Raw genomic sequence first — 27,277 nt, forward strand, 5'->3', positions numbered from 1 at the left:
TCTACCTCTGCACTTGTGCATCTTAACCGGCTACCTCCAATTCAGTGCGATGCTCCACCTATTGCACGAACCATGATTAGGCTATGGTCACACGATGCTTAGTTATCCGTAGGCCTGAGACACCGTCTGACAGGAGCTGACCGTGTCACCGTGAGCAGCAGGTAAAAAGAGGGAAAGCAAAGAGAGAGAGTCATGGCGATGACCGGTAATGGACGGGCATAGTTTTGTAACTATGCCTTTTTTGGCATAGTTACAAAACTATGCCGGTGGAAAGCTGTTCGCCGTCAGAGAGGGTCCGAGGAAACTAAGCCTTGCGTGACCATAGCCTTAGCCCTGTTGTGACAGGCACTTTCTCCCTCTCTGCACCTTCTTTTGCCAGCAAGGCCATCCTATTGAGAAGGCAGGCCGTAGGCGCTTAAAGGCTTTTTTAGAAAGCCTTGTTGAAGAGGCCGGGCCCAAGGGCCAACTTGATCACGTGAAGACCAAGCTCACTGTGCTGATGTGAGTCTCTCTGATGTGGTTTTTAGTCAACACACCGCAACCCTTGTGCGCTTTGCGGCCTCAAGAGAATTTCTCTGTTGTCTCTCTCTTTCTCTCTCTCTCTCTCACGTACACACACACACACACACGCAGCTAGTAGCTCGATTGCCTTGCTGTTTATCATCAGCAGGAAGCAGAGACAGAGAGAGACAACCAACAACCCCCCCCCCCCCCCCCCCCCCAACAAACCCCCAAAAAAAAAAAACCACCACCACCACCACCAAACACATACACCCATCCACCCACCCTTCATGATGCAGCTAGCTGCAAACACAGCGAAAAGGATTTGGACTTTTGTTTCCCTTTATGCTCTGTACCTTTGCTGCAGCTCTACCAAAGCTCAACAAGGTATCTATGATGCCATCAATTACATGCGTTGCATGAAAATTCACTTCAACGCAAGTAAATTTTACCTTAAACTGGTTCTCATATGTTGCATGCTCACGGCATCTCCATCGTCATGCGCCTTGGGAAGCAGAAAAGATTATATTGCATGCTGCAGTGTACTAGCAACGGTTATGATGCTGTGTCAATGTGCAGAAGTTATGTGACTTTCATGTGGAAGTTCGTAAGGCTGACGGTTGATTTTCTCTTGTTCAGGATTTGTGAGCGTCGATTGTGGCACGGCCAAAGGATATACCGACACAAATGGCCTGGTCTGGATTTCAGATAATGCATTGGACACAATTGCTGGAAATGCAACGGCGGTGACCCCACTAGAGTATGCAGGTGTGCCAGCTCAATTTACCACCATTAGGTATTTTCCAGGAAACCAAACCAAATACTGCTATGTGTTCAGCAACAAGGATCATGGGGTTGAGCAAGGCAGCCCTTACCTGGTACGTGCATCGTTTTGGGTGGGAGCTGCATTACCGTACAATACACAAGTCAAGAATCAAGTGAAGTTCAAGCTACTGATAGATGCCGATGAATGGGATGATGTGTCAATTATGCTGCCTCAAACAGGCAGGGAAGAATTTAAGGAGATTTATGTTATTGCTGTGAAGCAGACAATAGATGTGTGTCTTGCAGGGAAGGGTATAGGCTTGGATGTTCCCTTTATCTCATCATTGGTTTTGAGGCCCTTACTTAAAGATATGACCTCTGCTAAATTGATGTTTGAGCAAGCTAGAGGCAGACCTCTCACTTACATGCAGAGAATCAACTATGGTGCTCCTTCTTCTGAAACTTACATCAGGTGTGCTTCCTTAGATACTGATAATTCTTTGCATTTGAGTTTCTTTGTTGATCTTGAGAGAGAGAGAGAGAGAGGAGAAGAAGAAGAAGAAGAAGAGAATTTTAACAATCCCAAGAGACCTCAAAGATCTATCCGACAAGAGTTGAACTCAAGACCTGTTATTTGAGAAGGAAATGGCATAACCAATTTACCACACTGCTGCTGCATTCATTAGCTGCTCCTGCTGCTTTACTGGTGCCATGTCACTAGCTTGTCGCACTTTCTCATCTGGCAATGAGTAATGAGATTGTGGGACTTTCCTTACCTTCGGAACAACAACTTGTTGTAAGCCAAGCATTGGCTGATGATTCTTTTTATTCCTCAAGGTGGACAAAGCAAAGTTGAACAAAGCAATGCACACATAGTCCCTCTATGCACTTGTGTCCTGTGTGTGCATAAACATGTACACATGTGCCCTTATTAGCTGCAGAGAGGCACATTTGTAGGCCTTGGCAGGGACATGTGGTGCACAAGCATACTGTGTTTAGGTACCTTGGCTATACAATGGGTGTGGATGTTAGTGTCAATCAGTTGCTGTCTTGGATCTCTGGCAAGATCATGGATAGTTTTCTTACTTCATATTCTTTCATGTTTCATGCCCTTGCAGGCTTGCTGCCTTGTAATTCTGAAGCAATTTCTCGAATCACTCAACCCATCCGCTTCATGCTATGAAAGGAACATGACCTCAAGTCATGATGGTTTGGGTCTCATTGAAGCACATATCAACCCCCAAAAGAATGGGTGGGACAGCACGTTTGGATCTATGGACACATAATTTATGACATTTGCATGGCTTAAAAGATTAGCTACAAAAGGCTCCAGCAGATGCCTTGGATTTCAAAAAGGGCACTTCAACCTTGGTCTTTTATCTATACTATCTATACTATATATAAAGGGGGGAGGGATTCAGGCAGCCCCTTGTCCCACTTGTCAAACTCTCCTGCGTTCAGGCCAGTATGCATTGCGCGCAGCCCGCTCAGAGAGAGAGAGAGAGAGAGAGAGAGAGAGAGAGAGAGAGAGAGAGAGAGAGAGAGAGAGAGAGAGAGAGAGAGAGAGAGAGAGAGAGAGAGAGAGAGAGAGAGAGAGAGGTGCCTCCGCGTGCTGCCGCTGAAGGCGGCACCTACAGACTAATGTAGATAAGATTTGTGTTGAATATACATAATGTTCATTTTAGCAACTTGAATAAAAATATGGTTGTCACAGAACACATGCAATTTCTAATGGAGCTCAATGCATTTGGGCAAACGTCACTGAAGACCTTTACAATGCACTCTGTGCATTTTTGAGTATGTTAATATTATTGATCTAATCTAAGCACTTAAGGCTTTCATTTGTCACCAAGAGATTTTGGGCATGAATAGTACTGTTTTATGCACTAGTCAGCTGGTTTCTCACAAAACACATGCACAGTCTCAAATTTTCTCACTTTTGTTTCTTGTTCTGTAGTTATCAAGCTGATGGTGGGGGTGATCCTTATGATCGAGTGTGGAAACCTGATTCACGAGAGCCAATTCTCTCAACAACATCGCTGGTTGGAACTAATGTTACGGATCATCCACCATTAAGGGTCTTACAAACAGCTTACGAAAGGGATGACGCTTTCAACCTCACCTTCTCATTGCCATCCTCACGATTTTACCACTTTGCTCTCTATTATGCGGAGCTCTCAACAAATGTGACCATGCCTGGCCAAAGGGTCTTTAAACTGCAGGTGGTTTTTCTTTCCCTCATAGAAAGAAATTTTATAGGATGATGAACATTTACTTCTAGGTAGGCCTATGTATGTTATGGGAAAAAGAAAACTTGCCAAGACAATAAACCAAAAATCCCAGTCTTATGCCCTCTTTATCCATGACCCAGAATAAAAAATTACAGTCTTATGCCCTCTTTATCCATGACCCAGAATAAAAAATCAATAAATATTGCATGTGCCAATCATGCCAATGGCTCATTAATCAAATGACTAATAATCCATCATATATATTGGTCACGGTTGAATAACAAAAGAATGATAGAAGATACTGGCCATATTGCCTTCTCACTGGACATAAATACAGAGACCCATTGGCCCCACTAGCTTTACTAACAATGAAGAAAGACTGTTTGATTAATATGCTATAGTTTTGTGATTACCTTAACATTTTGGTGGAAGAAAGAAGGTTTTAGCAAGAGGATAAAAGCTGCTAATTGAGGATCAGATTCCAGCACACAGGCACATAGTTAAATCTTTGTACTAATGATTGACGTAGTTAACAAACAATAATCAGCTATGCATTAATGCTTCAAAACAAGTAATTACAAGCTGAAAGTTCTCTTATCTAGTGTGAATAAAGGTAGTGCATAAATGTCTTGTAAATGGATCAAGTGAAAAAAATGTTTGAAAGGTGAGTTGCAGGTTTTCAATGCTTCAAGCTCTCTTTTTGGTGAGGTGACACTAGATCTTTTCAAGCTCAACAATAACTCAAGATTTAATGTGTACATGACGTACACCAAATTTCCCTTATATGTTGGCATTCAAGGCTTTCTTAATTTAATTTTCACCAAAGATGGCAACTCCACCTACGGTCCAATTGTATGCGGTCTAGAGCTACTTCAATTTTTTGATCATGACATGTCTCTCGGGACGGATGATGATGAGGGTATGCTCTTGAAACATCTGTTTACAAAGAGAGAGAGAGAGAGAGAGAGAGAGAGAGAGAGAGAGAGAGAGAGAGAGAGAGAGAGAGAGAGAGAGAGAGAGAGAGAGAGAGAGAGAGAGAGAGAGACGGATGATGATGAGGGTATGCTCTTGAAACATCTGTTTACAAAGAGAGAGAGAGAGAGAGAGAGAGAGAGAGAGAGAGAGAGAGAGAGAGAGAGAGAGAGAGAGAGAGAGAGAGAGAGAGAGAGAGAGAGAGAGAATGAAATGTTATATTAACGTCTTCAAAAGGCCAGAATGACCTATGAGACCAAACTGATACAAAGTGGTGAATCTGTTACAATGTCTGGGTACCTTAGTACTAAAGTACTAGGTGTGAAAAGTGTGAAAGTGAATGTGAAAAACTAAATACAAAGTATTAAATAAACTTCTTAGGAGCATTCTGGGTGTCTGGCTCCTGCTCCTCCTCCGGTGAAGTGTGCTTCTGCCTCTTGGTCTTGGTCGTCTCGATTTCCTAAGCTCAATCGCTCTGTCAATTAGGGTGCCTTTGGTATGAATGTGGGTACTCCTTTGTGTTGGCTGCTGGCCTCCTGCTTCCCCTTCCACTCCTGCTTCACTCGATTCGAAGAAATCTGTGATCTGCCTCTGAGGCTGTAGTGCTCTTTGTCTTCTCATTAGATTATCCGTGTGCCGATGTAGTTCCGGTAGGTACAAGCCTAAGCATCTTTGATCTTGGTATTGCATGATTCTATCTAGAGGTCCAAAGCCTTCTTTAAAGAGGCAGTGAAAACGCCCACGTATCTCGTAGTATATTGTGCAGTGACATATGTAGTGTAATTCTGTCTCCGGCTCCATTCTGCATAACTTGCAAATTCTGCTTTCAGGTGGGATTCCCCTAAATCTGCCAAATTCAATTTCCAACTGGTGTGAGGATGTACGAATCTGACCAATAGCACATCTCAAACCATGAGACAGGTGGGTATCCATGTAACTTGGGCGAATCACAAATCCATCTTCAGATAGTTGTAGGAAGTTTTCTTTGTAGTCGGCCATCTTCGTGCCCAGTTCTTGTGTAGGGTCTACCCATGTCCTCTTAGTATCCAACTGTATAAGATCCTGTCGGATGATTTTATTAATCTCCGTTCGTGTAATTGCCAGTGATGGAGCCTCAAGTGAGTATTGGAAGGGGGGTAATCTTTCCATACTGAACCCGTGTCTCTGAAACCACGATGACAGTTGCGCATACCAGCATGATGTATCCCCTTTCATTGCCAATTGTCGAGAGGATTCGAGGGCTAATCTAGTATATCGGCAGTTATTTGTATCCCACAAACCATGCATAAAGGACACCGATCTGGTAAGAGCTTCAATTTCTATCGAAGGGGCCGCTAGTTCCGCTCGGGTAATCGCGTGTGGTACGGAGGCCTTGGCTCTAATCAATCGGGAAATCGTAGATACCAAAGGTCTCTCCATTGACTTCCAATTATCCTGATCCACAGATGGTCCCCAAATCTGGACCCCATAAAGCATAGCCGAAGCCACCATAGTATCAAAGAGCCACAGTTTTGTTCGTGGTTCCTGAAACTGCACTTGTGAACACATCCTCTCCAGCCCTCCCAAGGCCGCAGAGGCTCTAGATAATCTAGCATCCGCTGCTATCTTAAGAGTAAACTTCGGTCCTGCAAATACCACCCCAAGGTATGTGTATGCATCTGTGTACTCTACTGTATCCTGGCCATATGCAAATGTAGGTGCCGATCTCCTAACCCACTGCGGTGTGGTGTTAAACACCATAACTTTGGTTTTACCCAAGTTTACCGACAGTCCACTGTCCTCCGCGAATTTATGTAAAGCATCTAGCTGCCTCTGCATTCCATCTGGTGATTCTGCTATCAATACAATATCATCTGCATACAACAACAAAGGGATCCATGACCCTGGAAGTTGATCACCTCTGTCACCTTCTCTCTCAATGTAATCTGATACCTCATCTATGTACATACCAAATAAAGTAGGGGACAGTGGGCATCCCTGCTTTACTCCAACGGTGGTATGAACAACGTCGGAATCCCCTTCTGGAGTACGTACATAACCAGTTACTGATCCGTATAAGGCCATGATGCCTCAAATAATCTCTTTGGGGACCCCTAACTCTTGCATCTTCAAAAGGTAGAGAGAGAGAGAGAGAGAGAGAGAGAGAGAGAGAGAGAGAGAGAGAGAGAGAGAGAGAGAGAGAGAGAGAGAGAGATGAGAGATGAAATGAAATGTTATATTAGCATCTTCAAAAGGTCATTTTATGACACCAATCTGTTACAAAATGGTGAATCTAATACCATGTCTGGGTACAAAAGAACTATAACAAAGATACTACTACTAGAATCCATCCTCATTTGCACTTTGGATGTCGAGAGAGTATGGCTTGAATCCTCTGTTGCAGTCTCTGTCGATGCTGTGTAGCCTCTCTCCTCAATCATGGCCGTCTGGATCTCTGAGATGAAATGTTATATTAACATCTCTAAAAGGCCAAAATGACCTACGAGACCAAAAAGTTACATCCATGTGTGACTCTAGTACAGTGTTACGGAAACATAAGATAAAAATAAATGAGGGTAGCTAGAGTGGGTAGTTATGAAGCATAACCTACATCCTCATCACATAATACATCAGCTCAAAACATACGGGGAGGCGTGCAATCACATGAGGGCTAATGAGGTGCACAGTGGAGAAAGAAGAAATGGTGATTATCCCATGAACTCTCCCATGGGTCTGGTCTCAATGTCCTCCATGGTCAGCTCTCTCGGGGGGGGAGGGTCGATACCGAATATCCTGGCATGAAAAAGACTAAACAAAACACCAAACAACCTCCAAAACAATGACATCACATGAAGTCTCTCGTAGGCCTCTATGTCTCATGGTCTCAATCTTGTCCTCTGCAAAAAACCTGATAGGAGCCGCTCTGTGCCTCTCAAATGATGGCGTGAATCTGACGATGAAGGATGGACCCCTCTAAAGAAATCATTGACCTTCCTTTGCGTCGATACTCTGACTGGAGCTGAACTTTGAAGTAAATGTCTCTCTGTGTTTGTGTTTCTCTAGTAGGAAAAGCCCAAGACACCCTTGATTGATGTAGTTCATCACTCTAGCAAGAGGGTCAACCAAAACCCTCTCTAAATAAACAATGGAAGGTGCTTCATATCTTGTAATGCACTCAACATCTATACATGTAATGCTTCTCTGTCTTTGGCTCCAGGTGGCATAGCTGGTGTATCCTTCGGTATAGGGGAACTGATGTGTATCTGTATATCTCTACCTGGAGCGGGTGTGAGGACGTACGTAGCTGACCTATGGCACATCAAACCCCATGTGAAAGATGCTCATCCATGTAGCTCGGCCGTAGGATGAAGCCATCCTTAGTAGTGTGGAGTAAATGGCCTTTGTAGAAAGCCATTTTCTTCCCTAGCTCTTCTTCAAGTGACAACCATGTCCTTCTCGTGTCTAGCTAGCTGTATGTGATAGTCGTGCTAATCTCTTGGTGTGTCAGTGTGAGCAATGGCACATCCAAAGTGTACGGAAAAGGTGGTAGTCTATCCATAGTGAAGCCATATCTCTAAAACCAAGCTGACATGTGTGCATATCGACATGAGGAGTCTACTTTTATATCAAGGTCTTGTGACGACTAGTGCTAATTTGAGAGAGAGAGAGAGAGAGAGAGAGAGAGAGAGAGAGAGTTTCTCAGTCTTGTCCATGAGGTGATTGATAGTCCAACGGCCCGTACTGTTGCAGCCTACATCAAAGCTGGGGTGACCAAAGTGTCCAAGAGCCACCCCTTGGTGGGGGGCTCTCGAAAGTGTGCTTGATGGCATATCCTTTGGTGAGTCTGTCCGTAGCCACCTTTGCCATCGTGAAGCACGTGGGTGGGCTGGCAAAGGTGACTCCCAAGTATACATAAGACTACATCACCTCTACTTGCCCACGTGCAGCCATAAAGATTGCTGCACTATTGCCGCACTCTCGACTGTCTTGGAAGTGTGAAAGAGCGTGACCTTGGTTTTCCAAGGTTCAGTATCAACCTTCTCAACGTACAGAAGCCCTCTTGTGGCTTAGAGATAAAAACAATGTTGTCAGCATAAAGGATGATATTGTCACAAATTGCTGACGTGGTAATCCCTGAAGTTCTGACCAACTTACTGATGACAGCTGGGGGGCCTAGAACCTTCAACTGAAGACTTAGGTAGGGGTTACGATTTTTATGATGACGGTCGGGGGGCCTAAAACCTTTAACTGAAGACTCACGGTTTAGGATTAAAAATCCTAACCCTATCGACTTAGAAGAACTGGCCGAGGAGCCTAAAACCTAAAAAGAACCAGCAAAATCATCAAAATTGCGTAAATTGCATGAGATGCTGACGTGGTAGCCTCTATGGCAATTTCCAGATTTTTTGTTGACACATTGTATGGATTATCATGATGTGTGCTGACAGGTTTGGGACACCAGATTTTGGACCTATTGCTTTTGGCTCCAGTCGCTTTTCATGTGAGATGCTTTTGGGGGCCAAGGGCCTTCAAATATGTGCAAGGGGCTCTCTATCTGGCATCCCAAGTTGCAGAGGAGCAGAGTAGAGTCCCGGATCTTGTAACCATTGTTGAAGCAATATAAAGAAATATTGAAAGGGGTGCCAAGGTTTGGGGCCAGTGCCTTTTGGGAGTGGAACTCGGCCACTCTCTTTGTAAGGTGCTGCGGAAGTGAATGTTGAACTTTGCTGAAGATGAGTGCTCCGAACTGTGCTCAAAGGTTCCTTTTACTTACGAAAGGGAGAGCCTTCCGTTCCTTTAGTGAGAGAGTGCAATGATCACAAACAAAGTGAATGACAGTGTGACACTGTGAAGGAAGGTGGTGAGCCTGAGAGAGAGAGAGAGAGAGAGAGAGAGAGAGAGAGAGAGAGAGAGAGAGAAAAGAATACGACACCAGACGGTTCTCAAACCCTCCTCCAAGGGCCCTCCTCTCTATGGCGAGAGAGGTCTATGCTATTGATTGCACAAATCTGGTACAATGGTCTAGATGCAATGAACTTGCAACGATGTCAACGACAATGATGACGACGACGAGGACGGGCTGAAATCTGAAAACGCTGACTTCTGCTGAATTCTGACAGTGTGTCGGCGAGGATGGCGATGGCGACGATGCGACGACGATGCGCTGAAAACGCAGATGCTGAAATCTGCAGACAGCGGGTTGAATCTGAAAACGCTGGCTGATCTGACGGTGCGGCGAGAGTTTGCTGCGGGTAAGTGAGATCCGTGAGGCTAGGGGCTGATTCTGCGGTGTGTAAGTGCTGAAAACTGAAAATGCTGATGTAAAGGGCTGATTTGACGCCGGCAAACTGCAAAACGCTAGCAAGGTCTGCAATCTGGGAAAGGCCAGGGAATCTGTAGCAAAAATGCTGGTCTTGATCTGCTGTAGAAAACGCTATGCTCATCTGTAGCAAAAACGCTAAATTATCTGCTGTTGGCTAGAAACGCTAGGCCTCCTACCGGTCTTGCTGAGAAGGTGCACTGTAAGTTGTTGGAACTTCTATTGCCTCTTTTGCCAGAAAGTGCTAGCACTAGGTTTTTTATATAGTAACTTAGCAGAATTGCCCTACCCAGTTTCCCAACAAAGTCACTTATTAATAAAGAGTTAAAATGGATAAAATCGGGAAAATGGGTTCTGTGCACTGTAAAATGCTCATGATGGGTACTGACTATCATGCTGATGATGATGCTGTGTGCAACCAGAGGATATGCAACTACTCTAAGTGCCTCGACATGCACGGCCTGCGCACAGGCTCACAAAGGTGCCATAACACTTCCCAAGCTGACCTTAACCTTGGACTTGAAGTAGCTTGTCCACATGCACATAGGGTTAGATGTGCACGCGACTCTCTCTCTCTCTCTCTCTCACACACACACACACACAGTTCAGTTGTTCTAAAGTGCTAAAAGTCAGTTTCAATTTGTTCTTTTCAGTTGGCATGTGGTGCCATCCCGTTACAGTGGTATCATGCGCTTCAGGGGTGTGCTTTTTTGACAGCATAGCAATCCCTCTAAGAATAGACAGAGCAAGGTGGTGCTTCTGGATCCTATAGAGTACTTGTAGTTCCTCCTTGACAAACTCCACTTGAGGCATCCTCAACAGAAACCTCTCGATTCTGTAAAACTCTTAGCAGTTTCTGAATTACATGTTGTCTCCTCTGTTGCCTCAAGTTGTTCCCCCTTCTTCAGCACAAGAAAGCATGAGGGCTTCTACCTGACAACCCGCTCAGTCCTCTTCCAAACTCCGCTCAAGGCATCTCAACAAAAACCTCTCGATTCTGCAAAACTTTTAGCAGTTTCCGAATTAAATGTTGCCTCCTCTGTTGCCTCAGGCTGTTCCCCCTTCTTCGGCACTAGAAAGCATGAGGGATTCTACCTGACAGCCCACTCAGTCCTCTATTCTGAGGGATCGGGAGAGTTTTCAAAAAAATGGTGCAACCATACCCGATGCAATAGCCTCTGCCATCGTCATTACCATCACCTTCCCCACCGCCATCTGGATATAACGGTTGGAGCCCATATGCCTACCCCCTACTATCCACATCTTGGATTTGCTCCGAATTAGCCAAAAGATTTTAAGGATGGTGGATCTAAAGTAAAATTTTGACCTTTTTAGGGGTGAAAGATAGAAAGAAAGCCTTATAGTTTTTGCAACAGTTTGACAATATCTATGCTCTGGGGAACGATACAGAAGAGTCAAAGATCTCTTGAGCCACAATCGTTTTTCTCAAAGATAATGCTATGGAGTGGTGGAGTTCTATAGCTACCAAGCCGCATGCTCCAAGGACTTGGCAAGCTTTCAAGAATATTTTTTCCTGGAGCCACATGACATTCCTCTTGAAGTACAGCTTCTGGTAGAATGGGGTAACTTGAAAATGCTTTCCACGGAAACCATGAAAGTATACAACCAAAGGTTCCTCAATGTCTACCTTTTGGTGTCTTTCTTCAAGCTGATAACCTTGGGGGACCAGTGTGAATGCTATACCATTGGAGTGCCATCACCTCTATAGGAATACTCTTTGTGTAAACAAGTTTCTACTATGCAAGAGCTTATAGACCATGCTGCGGTCCGCTGCAAGCTTATGAAAGTACGATTGGAGTTTGATTGTCATGTGCGCACTGCACTTGCTCCTCTGCAAAGTTTGTATCATCCGCACTTGGGTCAAGTGTGTGTGAACTTTGTGTGAATGAGACGAATAGCCTCATTTGCACGCCTCTGGTCAGTGTGAATAGGGAGCTTTCCCTTACGAATGCTCTCTCGTTGTGTAGCGTTACTCTCTAGATTCACAACTGCAAGACGAAGGACAATGCCATGAGCTTGTGCCTGGGATCGGGTGACCCATCATTCCACTCTCTCAAGCTCTTTGCACAATAGACGAAGGATCTCCTCCTGCTCACTGTGGAGCTGTGTATCTACCTCCTCTGTGCTTGGATCATCCACCATCTTTAACTATGTGGGGTCTACCTGTTCATCCAATACAATGCTGTATTAGAGTCTAGACTCACAAATATTCACAAGACTCATGAGATGAAAACTACAATACATTGATCACCTGCTTTGGGGTCCCCAAGCGTGGAAACTACGTATGAGCTTCATGTTGGCACGTAAGTAGACTAGCTTCTCTAACTAAGAAGTGCTCAATCTGTTGCAGATCTTTGTGTTAATCAAAGAGTATGAGCTCTAGTTTCGCTCACGTGCACCAACTAAGCAATCGTGCAAGCATAGTGGCAAACACTGAAATACAAGAGTGGACACTTGTGACTTGATAGATCATAGTCCAGTCGTAACAAGTGGGAAAGCGAGTCTAACTTGAGAGAGGATAGGAAGAGCGAGGCGATAAGCTTTGGAAGACCTATCCTTCCATGAACTTGCCACCATGTCAAAGAAAGCTTGTATCTCCAATGCTACAACTCTCACAAATAACGGACCAAGATTGTTCATGTAGCTCACGAACTCAAAATCAATGACGAGTTGCTCATCTTGCGAGAACATTTTGTTGATGTAGTGCGTCTGCAAGGTGGTATCATGGAACGAGCTAGGCTTCTTGTATAGAGGGTAAAGCAATGCAGCCATCCCATGAATGGGATGACTCATGAATGCCCACCTACTCTCTACAATAGCCAAGATATCACAATCCCTGCAAAGAAGACCGGAACATTAAGAAGGCAAAGGATTTAAAAGAGCTAACATTAAAAAGGCAAAGGATTTGCAAGTAGCCAAGATCTTACTGCTCCGGTGTCAGCATGTTGCAAGATTAGATGTGGTTTTTCCTCTGCATGAATAGATGAAAAACTAGACCCAATGTCGAGTTCTCTATGTGAGTAACGCACAAGAGAACATAAATGGGATGAAGAGCTAGTGCTCCTCTTGCCAAAAAGTATCATCAAGATGCCAAAAAGCCTCGTCAAGCACTCTTCTCTGTATGTATTTGCTATGCTCGTCTTGAGCATGACGTAGCAACCTCCACTTTGGATCCACAACAATCTGCAGTATTGCATCACTCACCTTGCAGGGCCTTTGAAGCACATGTAAGCAAACCTGGTCTTGAAGGGTCTAATCATGTCCAATGTAGCATGGCTTGTGAATATGGACAAGACCTCATATTCAAGACCCGTTGCTTCTTGTGAAAGAAGTTATTGATCTTTGCAGCATGAGAGACAATAAGTTATACCCAGGATAACTTACCTATGCCCTCCATAAGCAAGTCCAAACAATGTGTTGCACAAGGGGTCCACACATTGCACAATGGTAAGAAACTCTGCCTCCGTCATCTCTCCCATGGCCTTGCGGTTTGATGCATTATTTGTGACTACTTGTACAACAATTATTGCCTGCCGAATATGGCCATAAATAAACTCACCTGTAATCCTCTCACCTGCCACCCCTGCATCCACTGCATGCAAGAAGTAGGTGCCCAAACACGACACAAGGATGTTGATTATGTGTCGCTCCCTTATGTCACTCCACCTGTCAAAAATAATTGTGTACACCCAAACTCTTGCCATTCAGTGTTGATAGGAGTCAAAGCTTTGTCAATCAAGCCCTCTGCTCATCTAGCATTGTTGTACGCATCTTTGTATACTCGAGACCGGTCCATGACTTTGTCGTGCCCAATCTGCGCAATCGCCCTTGCCATTCTCTTTCGTTGGTCAATTTGTAAGACATTGAAGGAGATATTACATAATGAGTGTTTTTTGTTTTCTTGTTTTTCTTTGTTGTGATCAAGCTATAAAATATGCCTTTTCTAAAAACATTTTTAAGTGAATAATGGTTTGTTTAATCTAGTTTTGTTTAGTAGCAATTAAAGTGATTTAATTTTTTCTTGTCTCCTTGCTTTTGTAGTTTTCTGAGTGTTTTATTCCCTCTTGTAATTTGTAAGTTCAGACTGTTCTGACCTTATGAAGATATATTTTTCAGTCATCTAGTTTCTAGAGCTATTTTTGTCACGTGCACATCTAACCCTATGTGCATGTGGACAAGCTATCTCAGCCTTCAGGTTAGGCTTCACGTTAGCCTAAGAATTGTTCTGGCTCCTTTGTGAGCCTGTGCGCAGGCCGTGCATGTCTAGGCACTTAAGAGTAGTTGCATATCCTCTGATTGCACACCCAGTACCACCCAGCATTTGCATTGTCCAAGGCAATACACCCAAATTTCTATGACATTTTGGGCCAGTTCAATTACAGGCATTTCAATTATAGACATTTTATTTATTTATTTAATTATTATGCCACATTTTCAAGGTTGTGGGGCTGTAGAGATGACTGCTCGACCAAGCCTTCAGCAAGTATATAAGCAGAGGAGGGGGACGCTCATTTCCAACAGAAGAGGTAGCAGAAAGTTCCAGCAACTTGCAGTGCACCTTCTTAGCAAGACCGGCAGAGAGCCAAGCGTTTTTAGCCAACAAGATCATCCAGATTAGGCCTGGCGTTTTGCAGTTTCCCGTCGCCCGATCAGCCAAGTCAGGTAGCGTTTTCAGTTTCCAGCCCTCAGCCATTGCAGATTCAGCCCCTAGCTTCGCAGACCTCACCTAACCGCAACAGATTCTCACTGTACTATCAGGGCAGCCAGCGTTTACAGTTTCAGCCCGTTGTTTTCAAATTTCAGCATCTGCGTTTTCAGCGCATTGTCGTCGAGTCACCGTCATCGCCATCCTTGCCGACGTAGTGTCAGTTTTCAGCAGAAAGTCAACGTTTTCCAAATTTCAGCATTTCAGCCCTAGCGTTTTCAGTTTTCAGCCCGTCCTCTTTGTCGTCATCATTGTCGTTGACATCGTCGGCAAGTCCATTGCATCTAGACCATTGTACCAGATTTGTGCAACCTATAGCATGGACCTCTCTCGCCATAGAGAGAGGGGCCCTTGGAGGAGGGTTTGAGAACCGTCTGGTGTTGTATTCTTCGCTCTCTCTTTCTCTCAGTCTCAGCGCTTTCATTCATAGTAGCATTCACTTTGTTTGTGATCATTGCACTCTCTCTCTAAAGGAACGGAAGGCTCTCCCTTCCGTAAGTAAAAGGAACCCTTGAGCATAGTTTTAAGCACTCATCTTGAGCAATATCAACATTCACTTCGGTTGCACCTTACATTGATATCGGAGCTTTTTGGCAGTGTTTTATATCACTCAAGGAAAGAACCACAATTTTTTTTTGTTTGTTGCGGTCGCACGTAACCCAAGTCCACTTAGGCGTGTCGATTTCTAATCGTGTTTTTGAAGAGTGACAGGTAACCCGGCTTGTCCAACCTCCCCTTGTTCCTCTTTTCACTCATTGAGAGCGGATCGTGCACTTAGCGACCGGCCAATCGACGTGAGGTGGGAAAAAGCAACTTTGATGTGAGCGCAAGGCCGCCAAGGGGTGCAGCCGTAGGGAAGAGTCGAGCTCGGGTAAGAGAAAAGCCTTCTCAAACATCGATTGCAAGCTAAAGAACTCAAAAATGGTATGCCAGTTATGTCTTTCTCTAACCGTGTTTTGCAACTGGACGCCCAATTACGCAAATCGGATGATGAGCGCAAAGAGGCATTCCTTTTCGGGTTGGATGAGTGTATCAAGTTTGATGTCGAAGTACTCGACCCCGTGGATCTCAACAAGGCGGTAGCGATTGCTTTCGCACAGGAGATGAAGCACAACAAAGAAAAGCCTAAGGAGAACAAGTCTTCTCACAGTACCTCTCAAACTCCTCAGGACGGTAAGAATGGTAACTCTTCTAGTCCATCTTCCTCTAATCCTTCGGAAAAGAACTCTCAAAATGAATCTAAGAGTAAAGCTAATACACATGCTAAACCTAAGCTAACCCCATATAAAAAAGCTGCACAAGGACCTATAAGAGGATACATAATGCCAGAAGAACAAATCATTTATGCAAAGGAAGGTTGATGTTATCAATGTCACATAAAGGGTCATATAAAGAAGGCATGTCCTAAGACAACAGCACCACCTAAAGAACCCAAAGCACCGACAACTACCACAATCACTTTAGTGAACCAATCTGAGTCTCCAACATGTTTCTGACACACACATTGATGAGTCTCTCTTTAAATGTTATGGTCATGTGAAGAGTCAACGTTTTGTCATATTGTTTGATTTAGACAATATGCATGATGTGATTGATGTCTCTCTTGTAGAGAGAGCCTGCCTGGAGGTTAGCCAGACAACTCCTCTCGAGGTGTTAGGCTTTGCTCCTTGTTTGGACTCTCTCATTACGAAAGAGTGCCTTGATGTGTTATTCACTGTTCAGCAAGCTTCCTTCCGTAGAAAATTTGTCTTGTCTTGTCACAAGACGGGCACCACGTGCCAATAGAAAAGAACAGATTGAACAAACTTTTAGCACTTCAATAACAACTGAATTGAAAGAGAGACGACACGCGACACGGATTGGTGGAATTTCACCCTAGAGATTATTGGCCCCAAACCTTGGCGCGCCTTTCGGTATTTATTTATATTGCATCATCAAAGTACAAGCCAGTACTTCATCCTCTGCAGCTTTGTCCAGAAGCATGCCACAGAATGAGCCCATGGCCTTATATTTAAAGGCCCTAGGCCCAAAAGCAATTTACATAAAAAGCCTTCAAACTCAAATGCGTATGGTCCAAAAGCGATGCCCAAAAGCTGCCAGCGTAAATCACGGAAATCCGTACAGCTCCCACGTCAGCAGTCAACGCAAAACGTGGAATTCCGTGCAGTCTGCCACGTCATCACTCGATGGAAAATCCAGAGCGTCCGTACAGTTCCCACGTCATCAGCTGCTGCGCAAGCCTTTGTGTGCGTGTGTGTGGGTTCTGCTTTATATTAATTGTTTTATGTCTCTTGGGCCCTGTCGGATGGGGTCCCATAAGTTGGTAGGACTTCTTCTTCTGCTGTTGCTTGCTCTTCTTAGGGTTAGGCCCCTCGGCCGTGATTTGAAGGTTGGTTCTGTTCTTCATTGACTTGACACGTCTGCAGTTTGTGACATCCTCTCTTCTTGAAAGAAAGAAATCGTCCACGATTACAACATATCTGCAAAACACTTCAAGTTAGCTCAAAATTTCGGAGGGTCATTGCGAGGGACAATCCGAGGGACAATCTGTTTGCTCTTTTTTTTTTGTTAAGGAGTTGACTTCTCCTTTCGACTCTTTTGATCAAGGAGTTGGCTTCTCCTTTCATCCAGATCGGAACTTTTGATATTTCGACGTAGTAAAATTAGCCATCACACCCAGACCACATTGATCTTTAACATGTGTCTTGATGCACTAAAATTACATACCCAGGCAATCTCATCCAATTCAATGGATGCAACACAAATGCTCACATATGCATGTTACAAGACACAACAACAGCGCCACTGAGCACTCCCCCGAGACAAACAGTCTGCAATATGAAGCTACTCAATAACTACCTCGTCATCCCCCCCCTGCAAATAACCTAAGAAGGTCCGGGCCATGAGCTTAGAGGACTGTACAACCAAACGCTCCCCAGACTGCCGCAGTCTACGTCGCTTGGAGGTCCAAGCATACAACCAAACGCTCCCCAGACATCGGCCTGCGTTGTTCGGAGGTTTTCTAGCATACAACGGAACGCTCCCCAGACATCGGCCTACGTCGTTCTGAGGTTTTCAAACATACAACGAAACGCTCCCTAGGCATCGGCCTACGTCGCTCCGAGGTTTAAACAATATCAAAACAACATTTCTCACTTCTCCACTCGGGAGTACAATCACCAATCAATGAAACCAGTATTAAAACAAGAGTCAAATAATTCAAATCGGCACCAAGACAGGTTCAAAACAGAAACCATCCATTTTAAACAAATTTCAAATAGGATCACCAAACAAGTTCTCAACAGATTCTCAGACAAAATTCAAACTTAAAAAGCAATCTTGATATCAGTCAAGCTCGAAAAGTCAATTAACTTTCCATCCTGAAACCTGCACCAAAAATTAGGGTTAGGTTCCTTCCATAAGGTCATAGCCGATCGCAGCATGATCCACAAACTCTTGAATAGTCGAAACAAGCCTCGACAAGCAATGTTCCTGTTGCGGTGATGGTAGTCCCAAGACCTGGCAATCACACTGGACCTCCGAGGTTATCAACAAGAGACACCTGCTGAGAGATGTTTAGAAATTTCAAGTTATAATCTGCTAGGGTTTCCATAGCAAGCATTTCAGGATACCTCACTCTGCAAGAAGTTGCACTCCGAAGAAAGATGTCAGAAACCATATAACTTCGGGCAAAATTTTTCTTGAAAGCTTGCCAAAGTCCTTAGAGTGTGCGGCTTGGTAGGTATAGACTTTCACATCTGCATGGCAGTGCCTCTGAGAAATACAATAGCTCAAAACAAATCTTGGATCCTTCTCTTGCAAGTGCTCTTTTTGGCTTATGCCCTGTAAGACATGAGCGGTGAAGATGGGAGCGTGTCCGATGCGCGATGTATGAAGGGTGGGAGTACCTGTATGCTTTCAGAAAAGCACACGCCTGATGCTTTAATACCATTGTCACAAGACGGGCACCACGTGCCAATAGAAAAGAACAGATTGAACTGCATGAAGATGACGTGGTTGTCCACAAGGATGATGGTTTTGTTGATGCTTTTTCTAGCGAAGCTAACCTCGTTGCAGATTCGATCAATCACGAAGAATCGATCTTGACTTTCGGGTCGAGGTCCACAGAACCCCCACAGGAAGATTCGATAGATTCCGAAGAATCGATCTTGGCTCTTGAGTCTAGGTCCAAAGAACCTTTACAGGAAGTACTATGTGTTCGAATGCTTCGTCAGCACGCATTGTACGAGTGTTTCATTCGTGAATGTTTCCTGTATTTTAGTCAGCGTCTTTATGTGATCCTTTTTCCTAGGCATGACATATTGTACGTTGAGCACGTTTCACTCATGAATGAGCACGAATGTATGCGGATTGTTCATGAAAAGGTGAAAAGTATGCATTCAAGGAAGTCCCATTCCATGTCTCTTCCTTGGCATGACACAGTTGTAGAAAGAGCACATGAAAGTATGAGCACCAAGCATGGGCATTTCCGTTGTGAATTGCCACCGTTGATTGCTCTAGATCAAAAGAGAAAGATTCGATCTCATTGTTTGCGTATGTGTGGTGAACGGTTTAGCACTCCGTCTCTTTAGTCATCTACATTGCATGCACAGTCTTTGAGGAAGACATGATTTTTTCCACTCACTTTACATGGAATAGGTATGTTCATGGTTTTGTGTTGGAAATGGTTTTAGGAATTTTTAGCCATGGAGATTCTTGAAGAAGAAAGAAGCATGACTTTCGACGAAGTTGAAGCATTGAAGGAGCCACAGAAGACTTTGTGTCACTTTTGGCGCGGCCCAAAGAAGCAAGTGTTGCAGACCTTTATGAAGTTCAAGTACCGCATGACCCGCACATCAGAGTGGGCCGGCGAAGAGTCCCTTCTAGGATTCCGAATGCTATTGGCGATCTCCCTCGATGCCATACAGTTCGGTATCAGTACCTCACTTTGAAAAGGAGGGGATGTCACGTGACACATCCAACCCTATGTGTCCGTGGACAAGCTACAGTACGACAAGGGTTCAGTCAATCCAGTCAGTCTAGAGTTAGAAGTGATCTGACACTTTTGTGAGTCTGTTTGTAGACCGTGCATGTCCAGACACTTAGTGTAGATGCATATCCTCTGGTTGCACACAGCATGATCATAAGCATTCCCATCAGAATCCATTAGAATCCTTCAGGCAAATCAGTCCCGGCGTCGTCAAGACACAGCAGATCAGCCTAGCGTTTTGCATTTGCAGAACAACCGGCGACAGCAGCAGATTTTTAGTCCTAGCGTTTTTGCATCTGCATTATACCCCAGTGTTTTGTAGATTCTCCGCGACGGAACCTCAAGAACCATCAGCGTTTTCAGTTTTCAGCCTTTAGACATCGCAGAAGAACCCCCGAACCTTGCAGATCTCACCTTCCTGCAGCAGTTTCTTGCCGCACGGTCAGTTTCCGCAAGGTTTACAGTTTTAGCCCAGAAAACGCAGATTTCAGCATCTGCGTTTTCAGCGCGTCTTCGTCGCATCGTTTGTCGACATAGAGTCAGAATTCAACAGATAAAGATTTGCAGATTTCAGCCATTAGCATTTTCAGATTTCAGCCCGTCTCGTCGTCGACATCGTCGGCAAGTCCAAGCATTGTAGAGATTTGTGCAATCATAAGTAGACCGCTCTCGCCATAGAGAGTGGGGCCTTCGGAGGAGGGTTTTACAACGTCTCTGGTGTCGTATTCTCTTCTCTATCTCTCAGTCTCATGCACTCCCATTCACCGTGTTCATTCACTTTGTATGTGTCCATTGCACTCTCTCATTAAGAACGGAAGGCTCTCCCTTCCATAAGAACAAAAAGGAACCTTGAGTACATTATGGAGCACTCGTCTTGAGCAAAGTTCAAACATTCATTCCGTTGTACCTTACAGATCATCAAGCCTCAAGTGGCTCCAGTCTATGCCTAGTGCACATTGGAGCGATCGCCAAGCACGGTGGTCACAATTTTTTTGAGCAATTTGGTGGTTTAATTGAATATGTGCCTGGTAAAGCTAACCTTGTTGGAGATGCGTTAAGAGGCAAAAGACAAATCTTGGCTCTTGATTCAAGATCCACAGTTTCTATTCAGGGTGTCTCTTTCGATAGCATGAAGAACCAGTATGCAGATTTCGAGTTTAGTAAGCAATGGTTGCAGACTCTTGCTCCCCAAGGGCCGAGCAACTATCTCATTCGTGAAGGTTTGTTGTACTTTCGTCACCGTCTATGTGTATTGTCCTCTCTCAGGCCAGCCATATTGCACGATACTCACGACTCTCTCACGGGTAGGCACAGGGGAATGAACACCACTTTGGAAAAAATAGAAAGATTCTTTTATTGGCCTAAAATGCGAAAATATGTGTTTCTTATGTCATACAATGCACCATTTGTCAAGACTCAAAAAGTAAAAGATCCTTGGGGTAAGCAGTAAGGCCTCTTGCTACCGCTGCTTATTCCTGACGGGCCTTTTCAGGATATTTCTATGGATTTTGTGACTAACCTTCCACCTAGTTTGCATTCAAGGAATACTCAATGTTTGACAATTGTTGACCGTTTCAACAAATTTTGCATGTTGATTCCTTGCAAGGCCATAGTCACTGTACAAGATGTAGCACGGTTGTTCATTAAGCATTGGTACCCCCTCTGTGGTTTGCCAAAGTCAATTGTTTCAGACAGGGATGCTAAGTTCACGTCAAAATTTTGGCGTGCTCTCTTTGATTTTGGCACAAAGTTAATTTTTTCATCTTCTTTTCATCCACAGTTAGATGGTCAAACATAAATTTACAATCAATTGGATTTTGATGTTTTAAGTTATATGTGCATGATCAACAGTCTCATTGGGAGCTCTATCTCCCACTGGTCCAAGCAATTTTGAATGACTCTTATTCCTCTGCCATTGGTAGAACTCCGTATCAGGTAGCTTTTGGCCGTCTGTTCTAGCCACTTTTGACTCGCTCAGTCAGTCTAATGCCTGATGCCAATGCTGAAAGTCAGTTGTTGGATGAGATTTCTGAGTGTGTGAAGCTTCGGCTAAGCAAGGTTCAGGAGTCTTACTCACGACAGGCTAACAAGCATCGTCAGGATGTTACTATCAAGGAAGGGGATTGGGTCTATTTGAGAATCATGAAGCAACGTCTTAAGCAAGTCGGAAAGAAGTATCCTAAGTTGTCTTTCAGAATGTATGATCCATTTCCTATCATTAAAACGATCAATGAGGTTTCTATGAAATTACAATTGCCTAACTTATGGTCAATGCACAACGTTTTCCATGTTTCTTGGTTGAAAATGTTTCAGGGTACACCTCCATAGGACATTTCTGAAGAAGAACTAGAGATCATCGATGAAGCCGATGTCATGGAGCCGGAGCAGGTCTTGTATCACTTTCGCCATGGCTCAGAAAAGCAAGTCAGACAGTATTTTTTGAAGTTCAAGGATCCAGGTATCCACGAGGCAGTGTAGGTCAATGAAGAATTTTTCAAAGATTATCTAGAGTTATCGGCAGACTACAAGGAAGCCATGTAGCTCGGTACCAGTATCTCACTTTGAATAGGAGGGGATGTCACATGCACATCTAACCCTATGCGCATGTGGACAAGCTATCTAGGTCTAGGGGTTAGGTTAGCCTAGGAAGTGTTCTGGCACCTTTGTGAGCTTATGCACAGGCCGTGCATGTCCAGGCACTTCGAGTAGTTGCATATCCTTTGATTGCACACCCAGTACCACCCAGCATTTTCATTGTCCAAGGCAGTACACCCAAATTTCCATGACATTTTGGGGCAGGTCGGTGCAGGCATTTTATTTATTATTTAAGTATTACGCCACATTTTCAAGGTCGTGGGACTGTAGGAATGACTGCTCGATCCAGCCTTCAGCAGGTATATAAGCAGAGGAGGGGGCACTCCATTCCAGCAGAAGAGGCAGTAGAAAAGTTCCAGCAATTTGCAGTGTACCTTCTCAGCAAGACCGGCAGAGAGCCTAGCGTTTTTAGCCAACAAGATCAGCCTAGCGTTTTCTGTTGCAGATCGGCCTAGCATTCTCTGTTGCAGATCAGGCCTGGCATTTTGCCGTTTCCCGTCGCCCAATCAGCCAAGTCAGGTAACGTTTTGAGTTTCCAGTCCTTAGCCATTGCAGATTCAGTCCCTAGCTTCGCAGACCTCACCTAACCGCAGCAGATCCTCACCGTACTATCAGGGCAGCCAGCGTTTACAGTTTCAGCCCGCTGTTTTCAGATTTCAGCATCTGCGTTTTCAGCGCATCGTTGTCGTCATCACCCTCCTCGCCGACGCAGTGTGAGTGTTAAGCAGAAAGTAAGCGTTTTTCAGATTTCAGCATTTAAGCCCTAGCGTTTTCAGCTTTCAACTTGTCCTCGTCGTCGTCATCATTGTTGTCGACATTGTCGGCAAGTCCATTGCTTCTAGACCATTGTACCATATTTGTGGAATCTATAGCATAGACCTCTGTTGCCATAGAGAGAGGGGCCCTTAGAGGAGGGTTTGAGAACCGTTTGGTGTCATATTCTTCTCTCTCTTTCTCTCAGTCTCAACACTTTCATTCACAGTAGCATTCACTTTGTTTGTGATCATTGTACTCTCTCTCTAAAGGAACGGAAGGCTCTCCCTTCTGTAAGTAAAAGGAACCCTTGTCACAAACCGGTGACGTGGCATGCCCGGACACACTGGCAGCAGACCTGGACACACTCACGGGCGGCAGTGACACGTGGCAGCGTGCCTGGAAAACCCGCTGCACTGCTGACGTGGTAGCTCCGTGATTTGCAACGCGAAAAGTGGGACAGCCTTTACGAAAATTTGCTTTTGCGATGACCAGCTGACGACGTGGCAAAAGTGTACGGAATTCCTGAAATTACGCTGGACAGCTTTTTGGATCTATTGCTTTATTTTAAGAAGCTTTTCACTGATAGCTTTTGGGGGCTCTGCTTTTGGGCATCCCTTGTAACCTTTAAATACGTGGGCAGGGCCCTCACTTCACAGAGCATATGGATGCAGAGTCTGAGAGCGAGAATGCTTCCACTCTCTTATACTTTGAACACAGATTAATACAAAACGAAATATCGAAAGGGGCGCCAATCTTTGGGGCCAATATCTCTAGGCACGGAACTCCGTCGGGCCGTGTCGAATCAATTGTGAACTGTGAACTGTTTTGAAGTGAATCTGTGCTGTGTCGCAGTAGAATCTTTACTTGGAGTGTCCAAGTTTGTTACAGTAGTATCAGAGCGCGGCCGATTTCTCTTCTACCGGGAAATCCAATCCTTTTCTCGTGGCGCTTATGGATTCCAACAACGAATAGTCGACTTCGTCTGCATCTAGGGATGCAGGAAGAGATCACGAAAGAAGATTCTCACGAAGAGTACGGCCCGCCTCGGCCTACTCAGGCAGAGATTAAAGAAATGGAACGTCAACAATTGGTTGACGACGCAACAAAGATGATGATCAACCTTGCGAAGGATCCGAAATTTGCAAAATTTTTGACTCAGACATCCTTCGACGAAGTGCACACCCAGTGGCAGAGGGCCACAGAGCCACCCCTCAAACTGGCACTCAAGAAACCTCCTACTCTGAGGATGTTTACAAAGCAAGAATTGGAAGAGGTGGTTTATACACGGATTACGCAGCTTTTTGACGCGAACAATAAAGCTAAAAAGCACGACAAAAAGCAGGAGAAAGGAACTGACTTCCCGGGTTATTTGGGTCGTCAATCTACTTTTGCCTCGGCAAGAAACAAAAGAAGCGTGTGCGATTTTAAGGAGTATCTAGTTCTTCTTCTTCTTTTGACAGTTCTTCTAGCTCTTCTGACTCAAGCGAAGAAGACAGGAAAGGGAAAAAGCGAATCAAAAAGCAAAGCTTCGGAAAGGGCAAGAAAAAGGCAAAGAAGCCTAAATTTCACCCAATTTCTGACAGTTCTACAGAGGACTCGTCTTCAGATAGTTCGAACTCCGACGACCACAAATTTTTCGCCAAAAAGAAGCATTTTTATAAAGCTAACCAATATGACTTTCTCGAAGATAAAAGCAAGAAGGTTCGAGAATTTAAAGAAGGTGGACAGTCAATTAAGTTTGACACTTTTTCTGGGTTCCGAGATGCTTTGAGGGCTTTGGCCTTCATACAACAGTTTGATATAGCTTTCTCTGGAGGGCATTACTCAGAGCACTCCAAGATTCGGAGGGCTACCTCTTTCTTCAAGGGAAATGCTCGAACATGGTTCTATTGAACAAGAAAGCGCGGGTTAAATGACTAAAATTTAGAACGCTTTTTATTTCTTCTTGGCTGACTCGAGAGTATGAACGAGATATACGAACTGCTTGGAATCATCTTCGGATGAGCAAGAGAGATTCTTTGGATGCATACTGCGAGAGATTTTGGAGCTCTTTTCTATCAGCTTCTTCATTTAAGAAGAGCTCGTTTAAAGAACAGATTGAGCGGTTTTGCTGCAGACTTCCTACAAAGATCCGAGATCACTTCTTAGAACAAAAGTCAGATTCTATTCAAGGATTGATGAGATCCTGACTCAGAGAACCGAACAGACTTCTAATAATGAAAGTAGAAAGAAGAAGAGTCTCCAAGAAAAGAAAGATAAGGATGCACGACCCCGGCTTACTCTTCGGGAGAGGGCCAGCTACATCAAAGAGGGGAAGTGTTTTGGATGCGGGGAACATGGGCACATCTCCGTGGAGTGTCCTAAAAAGGCACAGAAAGAACAAGATGAAGAAAGGCCAGAGAGTTCGAAAGCAGCCGAGGAACGTGGACGAAAAGGCAAGATGAAAGCAGGACTGGTTCCAGATTGCATGGGTACTAACCCAAGCACGATTGATGAAAGTACAGAACTTTGCCGAGCTTGGGGCAAAGTGAAAGACCAAGAAACCCTGATTTTCTTTGATGGAGGAGCCAAGGCCAACTTCATTTCACGTAAATTGGTGGCGCGACTCGAGATTACACCCGATCGGATGGGACCACAAGCAGAGGCAATTCTAGCGGCACCCGACAGGGACGTGGCCATTACACCTGTCATTGGCAAACTTCGGTTGCATTCTCAGGGGTATTTGGGGGACTTCTACATAATGCCCTTGGAAGGTTGTGATGTTCTCCTGGGTGTCCCTTGGTACCATAAGAACAACGCCGGGGTCGATTATTGGGCGAAGAAGGCGACATTGACTACTGAAAAGGGCCGAACCATTGTACTTGATGTGAAACTTAAGGGCGAGTCTGTCCCTATTGTATCGGCTTCGGCCGTTTCGAAATTAATGAAATCCAGTCTGTTTGTTTACTCGATCTTTTTGAAAGAGTTGAATGATGAGCATAGGACAAATATGTCTGAACTTGATAAGGAACGCCAAGATTTTCTCCACACTCATGCCGATTGCTTTTTTGAGGGCCTGCGAGGCGAGTTGCCACTAGCTCGTCCTGAGGATCATACTATTGATCTGATATCTGGAAGCACATCACCGAACCGGCCACCTTACCATGTGAGCCGAGCCCAGAATGAAGAGATTATGAACCAAGTGAAAGACCTCTTGGAAAAGGGTCTTATCCAGCCGAGTACACCTGATGTTGTTGGTTTTGAAGAAAGACTGATCTTGGAGAATGTGCATTGATTATAGAGCTCTCAACAAAATTACCATCAAGAACAGATTTCCGATTCTTAAGATCGATGATATTTTTGATCGACTACAGGGATCCTCTTGTTTCAGCAGGATCGATTTGAAGAGCGGATATCATCAGATCCGAATCGCGCCGGGAGATGTCTACAAGACAGTTTTCGGACGACCTTCGGTTTATTTGAAGTTTTGGTGATGCCTTTTGGCCTTACCAATGCTCCAGCGACCTTTAACCGAATGATGGACAGGACTTTTAGAGAGTATAGATCTTTTGTTGGCACTTTCTGTGATGACATTATTGTCTTCTCCAAGGATGAGACAGAACACAGAGAACATTTTCTACAAGTCTTTCAGGCATTGCGAGATCACAAATTGGTGATAAATGCAAAGAAGAGTGAATTTTTCCTACCAGAGATGCACTTTTTGGGACACATAGTCTCAACAGCAGGTGTGCAGATGGACTCGGCCAAGATTGAGACTATACGTGGTTGGCCCAATATGAAGAATATCCATGAAGTTAAAAGCTTCTTGGGCTTATGTTCTTACTATCGACGGTTCATTAGAAAGTTTGCGGAGGTTGCTTTCCCTATGCATATCTTGACATAGAAAGGAGTCCCTTTCTTGTGGGGGCCCACAGAGGTGACTGCCTTTCAGACATTGAAAGAGAAATTGGCTACAGGACCAATTTTGACTTTGCCGGATTTGCAAAAGTCATTCGAAGTATATTTAGCATAGTCTACTCCGATAGAACCCCAATTTCACCTTGGGCGGAATTTGGTGCAGTGGGCTTGCACAAGAGGGGAGTCACTCCGCTCCTTTGTCAACAGATTGCCTCGATTTTTGATAATAGAGTCATTGATGTCCCTATTGGGTTTCAGGGATACTGTGGGTTGACAGTATTCTGCTGTAATGACTTTAAGATTTGGAATTCCTGATAATATGATACTGATTTGTACTTGACTTGTTTAAGTGCAGGAATTGATAGACGAAATGACTGCAGCATTTCGATTTGATAAATCTCTATAGACATGATTGCAATAAGGATTAGTTAATCGAGCATCTGAGAGGTCCCTACTCGATCTAGATGCGATTGGTAAATACGTTTCCGATTAATCATGGTCTGAGATTGGAATGATTGTTGAATGTGATTTGTCATGTGATGTCA

The 27,277-nt window shown here is 44.4% G+C and overlaps 1 protein-coding gene across 6 annotated transcripts in view; it reads left to right on the plus strand.

Annotated features, from left to right (window-relative positions):
• The first annotated feature begins 448 nt into the window (after positions 1-448).
• Positions 449-27,277, plus strand: part of LOC147431377 (putative LRR receptor-like serine/threonine-protein kinase At1g67720) — a 100,646-nt gene continuing 73,817 nt past the window's right edge. For 2 of the 6 annotated variants that reach the window (XM_086493986.1, XM_086493987.1), the window contains exons 1-4: positions 449-888; positions 1,141-1,738; positions 3,224-3,488; positions 4,173-4,416. In XM_086493986.1, coding sequence (XP_086350112.1) covers positions 792-888; positions 1,141-1,738; positions 3,224-3,488; positions 4,173-4,416 — 1,204 coding nt within the window. In that variant the 5' untranslated portion in view covers positions 449-791. Of the gene's footprint in view, positions 889-934; positions 1,056-1,140; positions 1,739-3,223; positions 3,489-4,172; positions 4,417-27,277 lie in introns of those variants that run through there. The other 4 variants (XM_086493985.1, XM_086493984.1, XM_086493982.1 and 1 more) reach the window with 4 other exon arrangements.

The sequence above is a fragment of the Adiantum capillus-veneris genome, chromosome 21 (assembly GCF_014529385.1).
Source record: "Adiantum capillus-veneris isolate H3 chromosome 21, ASM1452938v2, whole genome shotgun sequence".
Taxonomy (NCBI): domain Eukaryota; kingdom Viridiplantae; phylum Streptophyta; class Polypodiopsida; order Polypodiales; family Pteridaceae; genus Adiantum; species Adiantum capillus-veneris.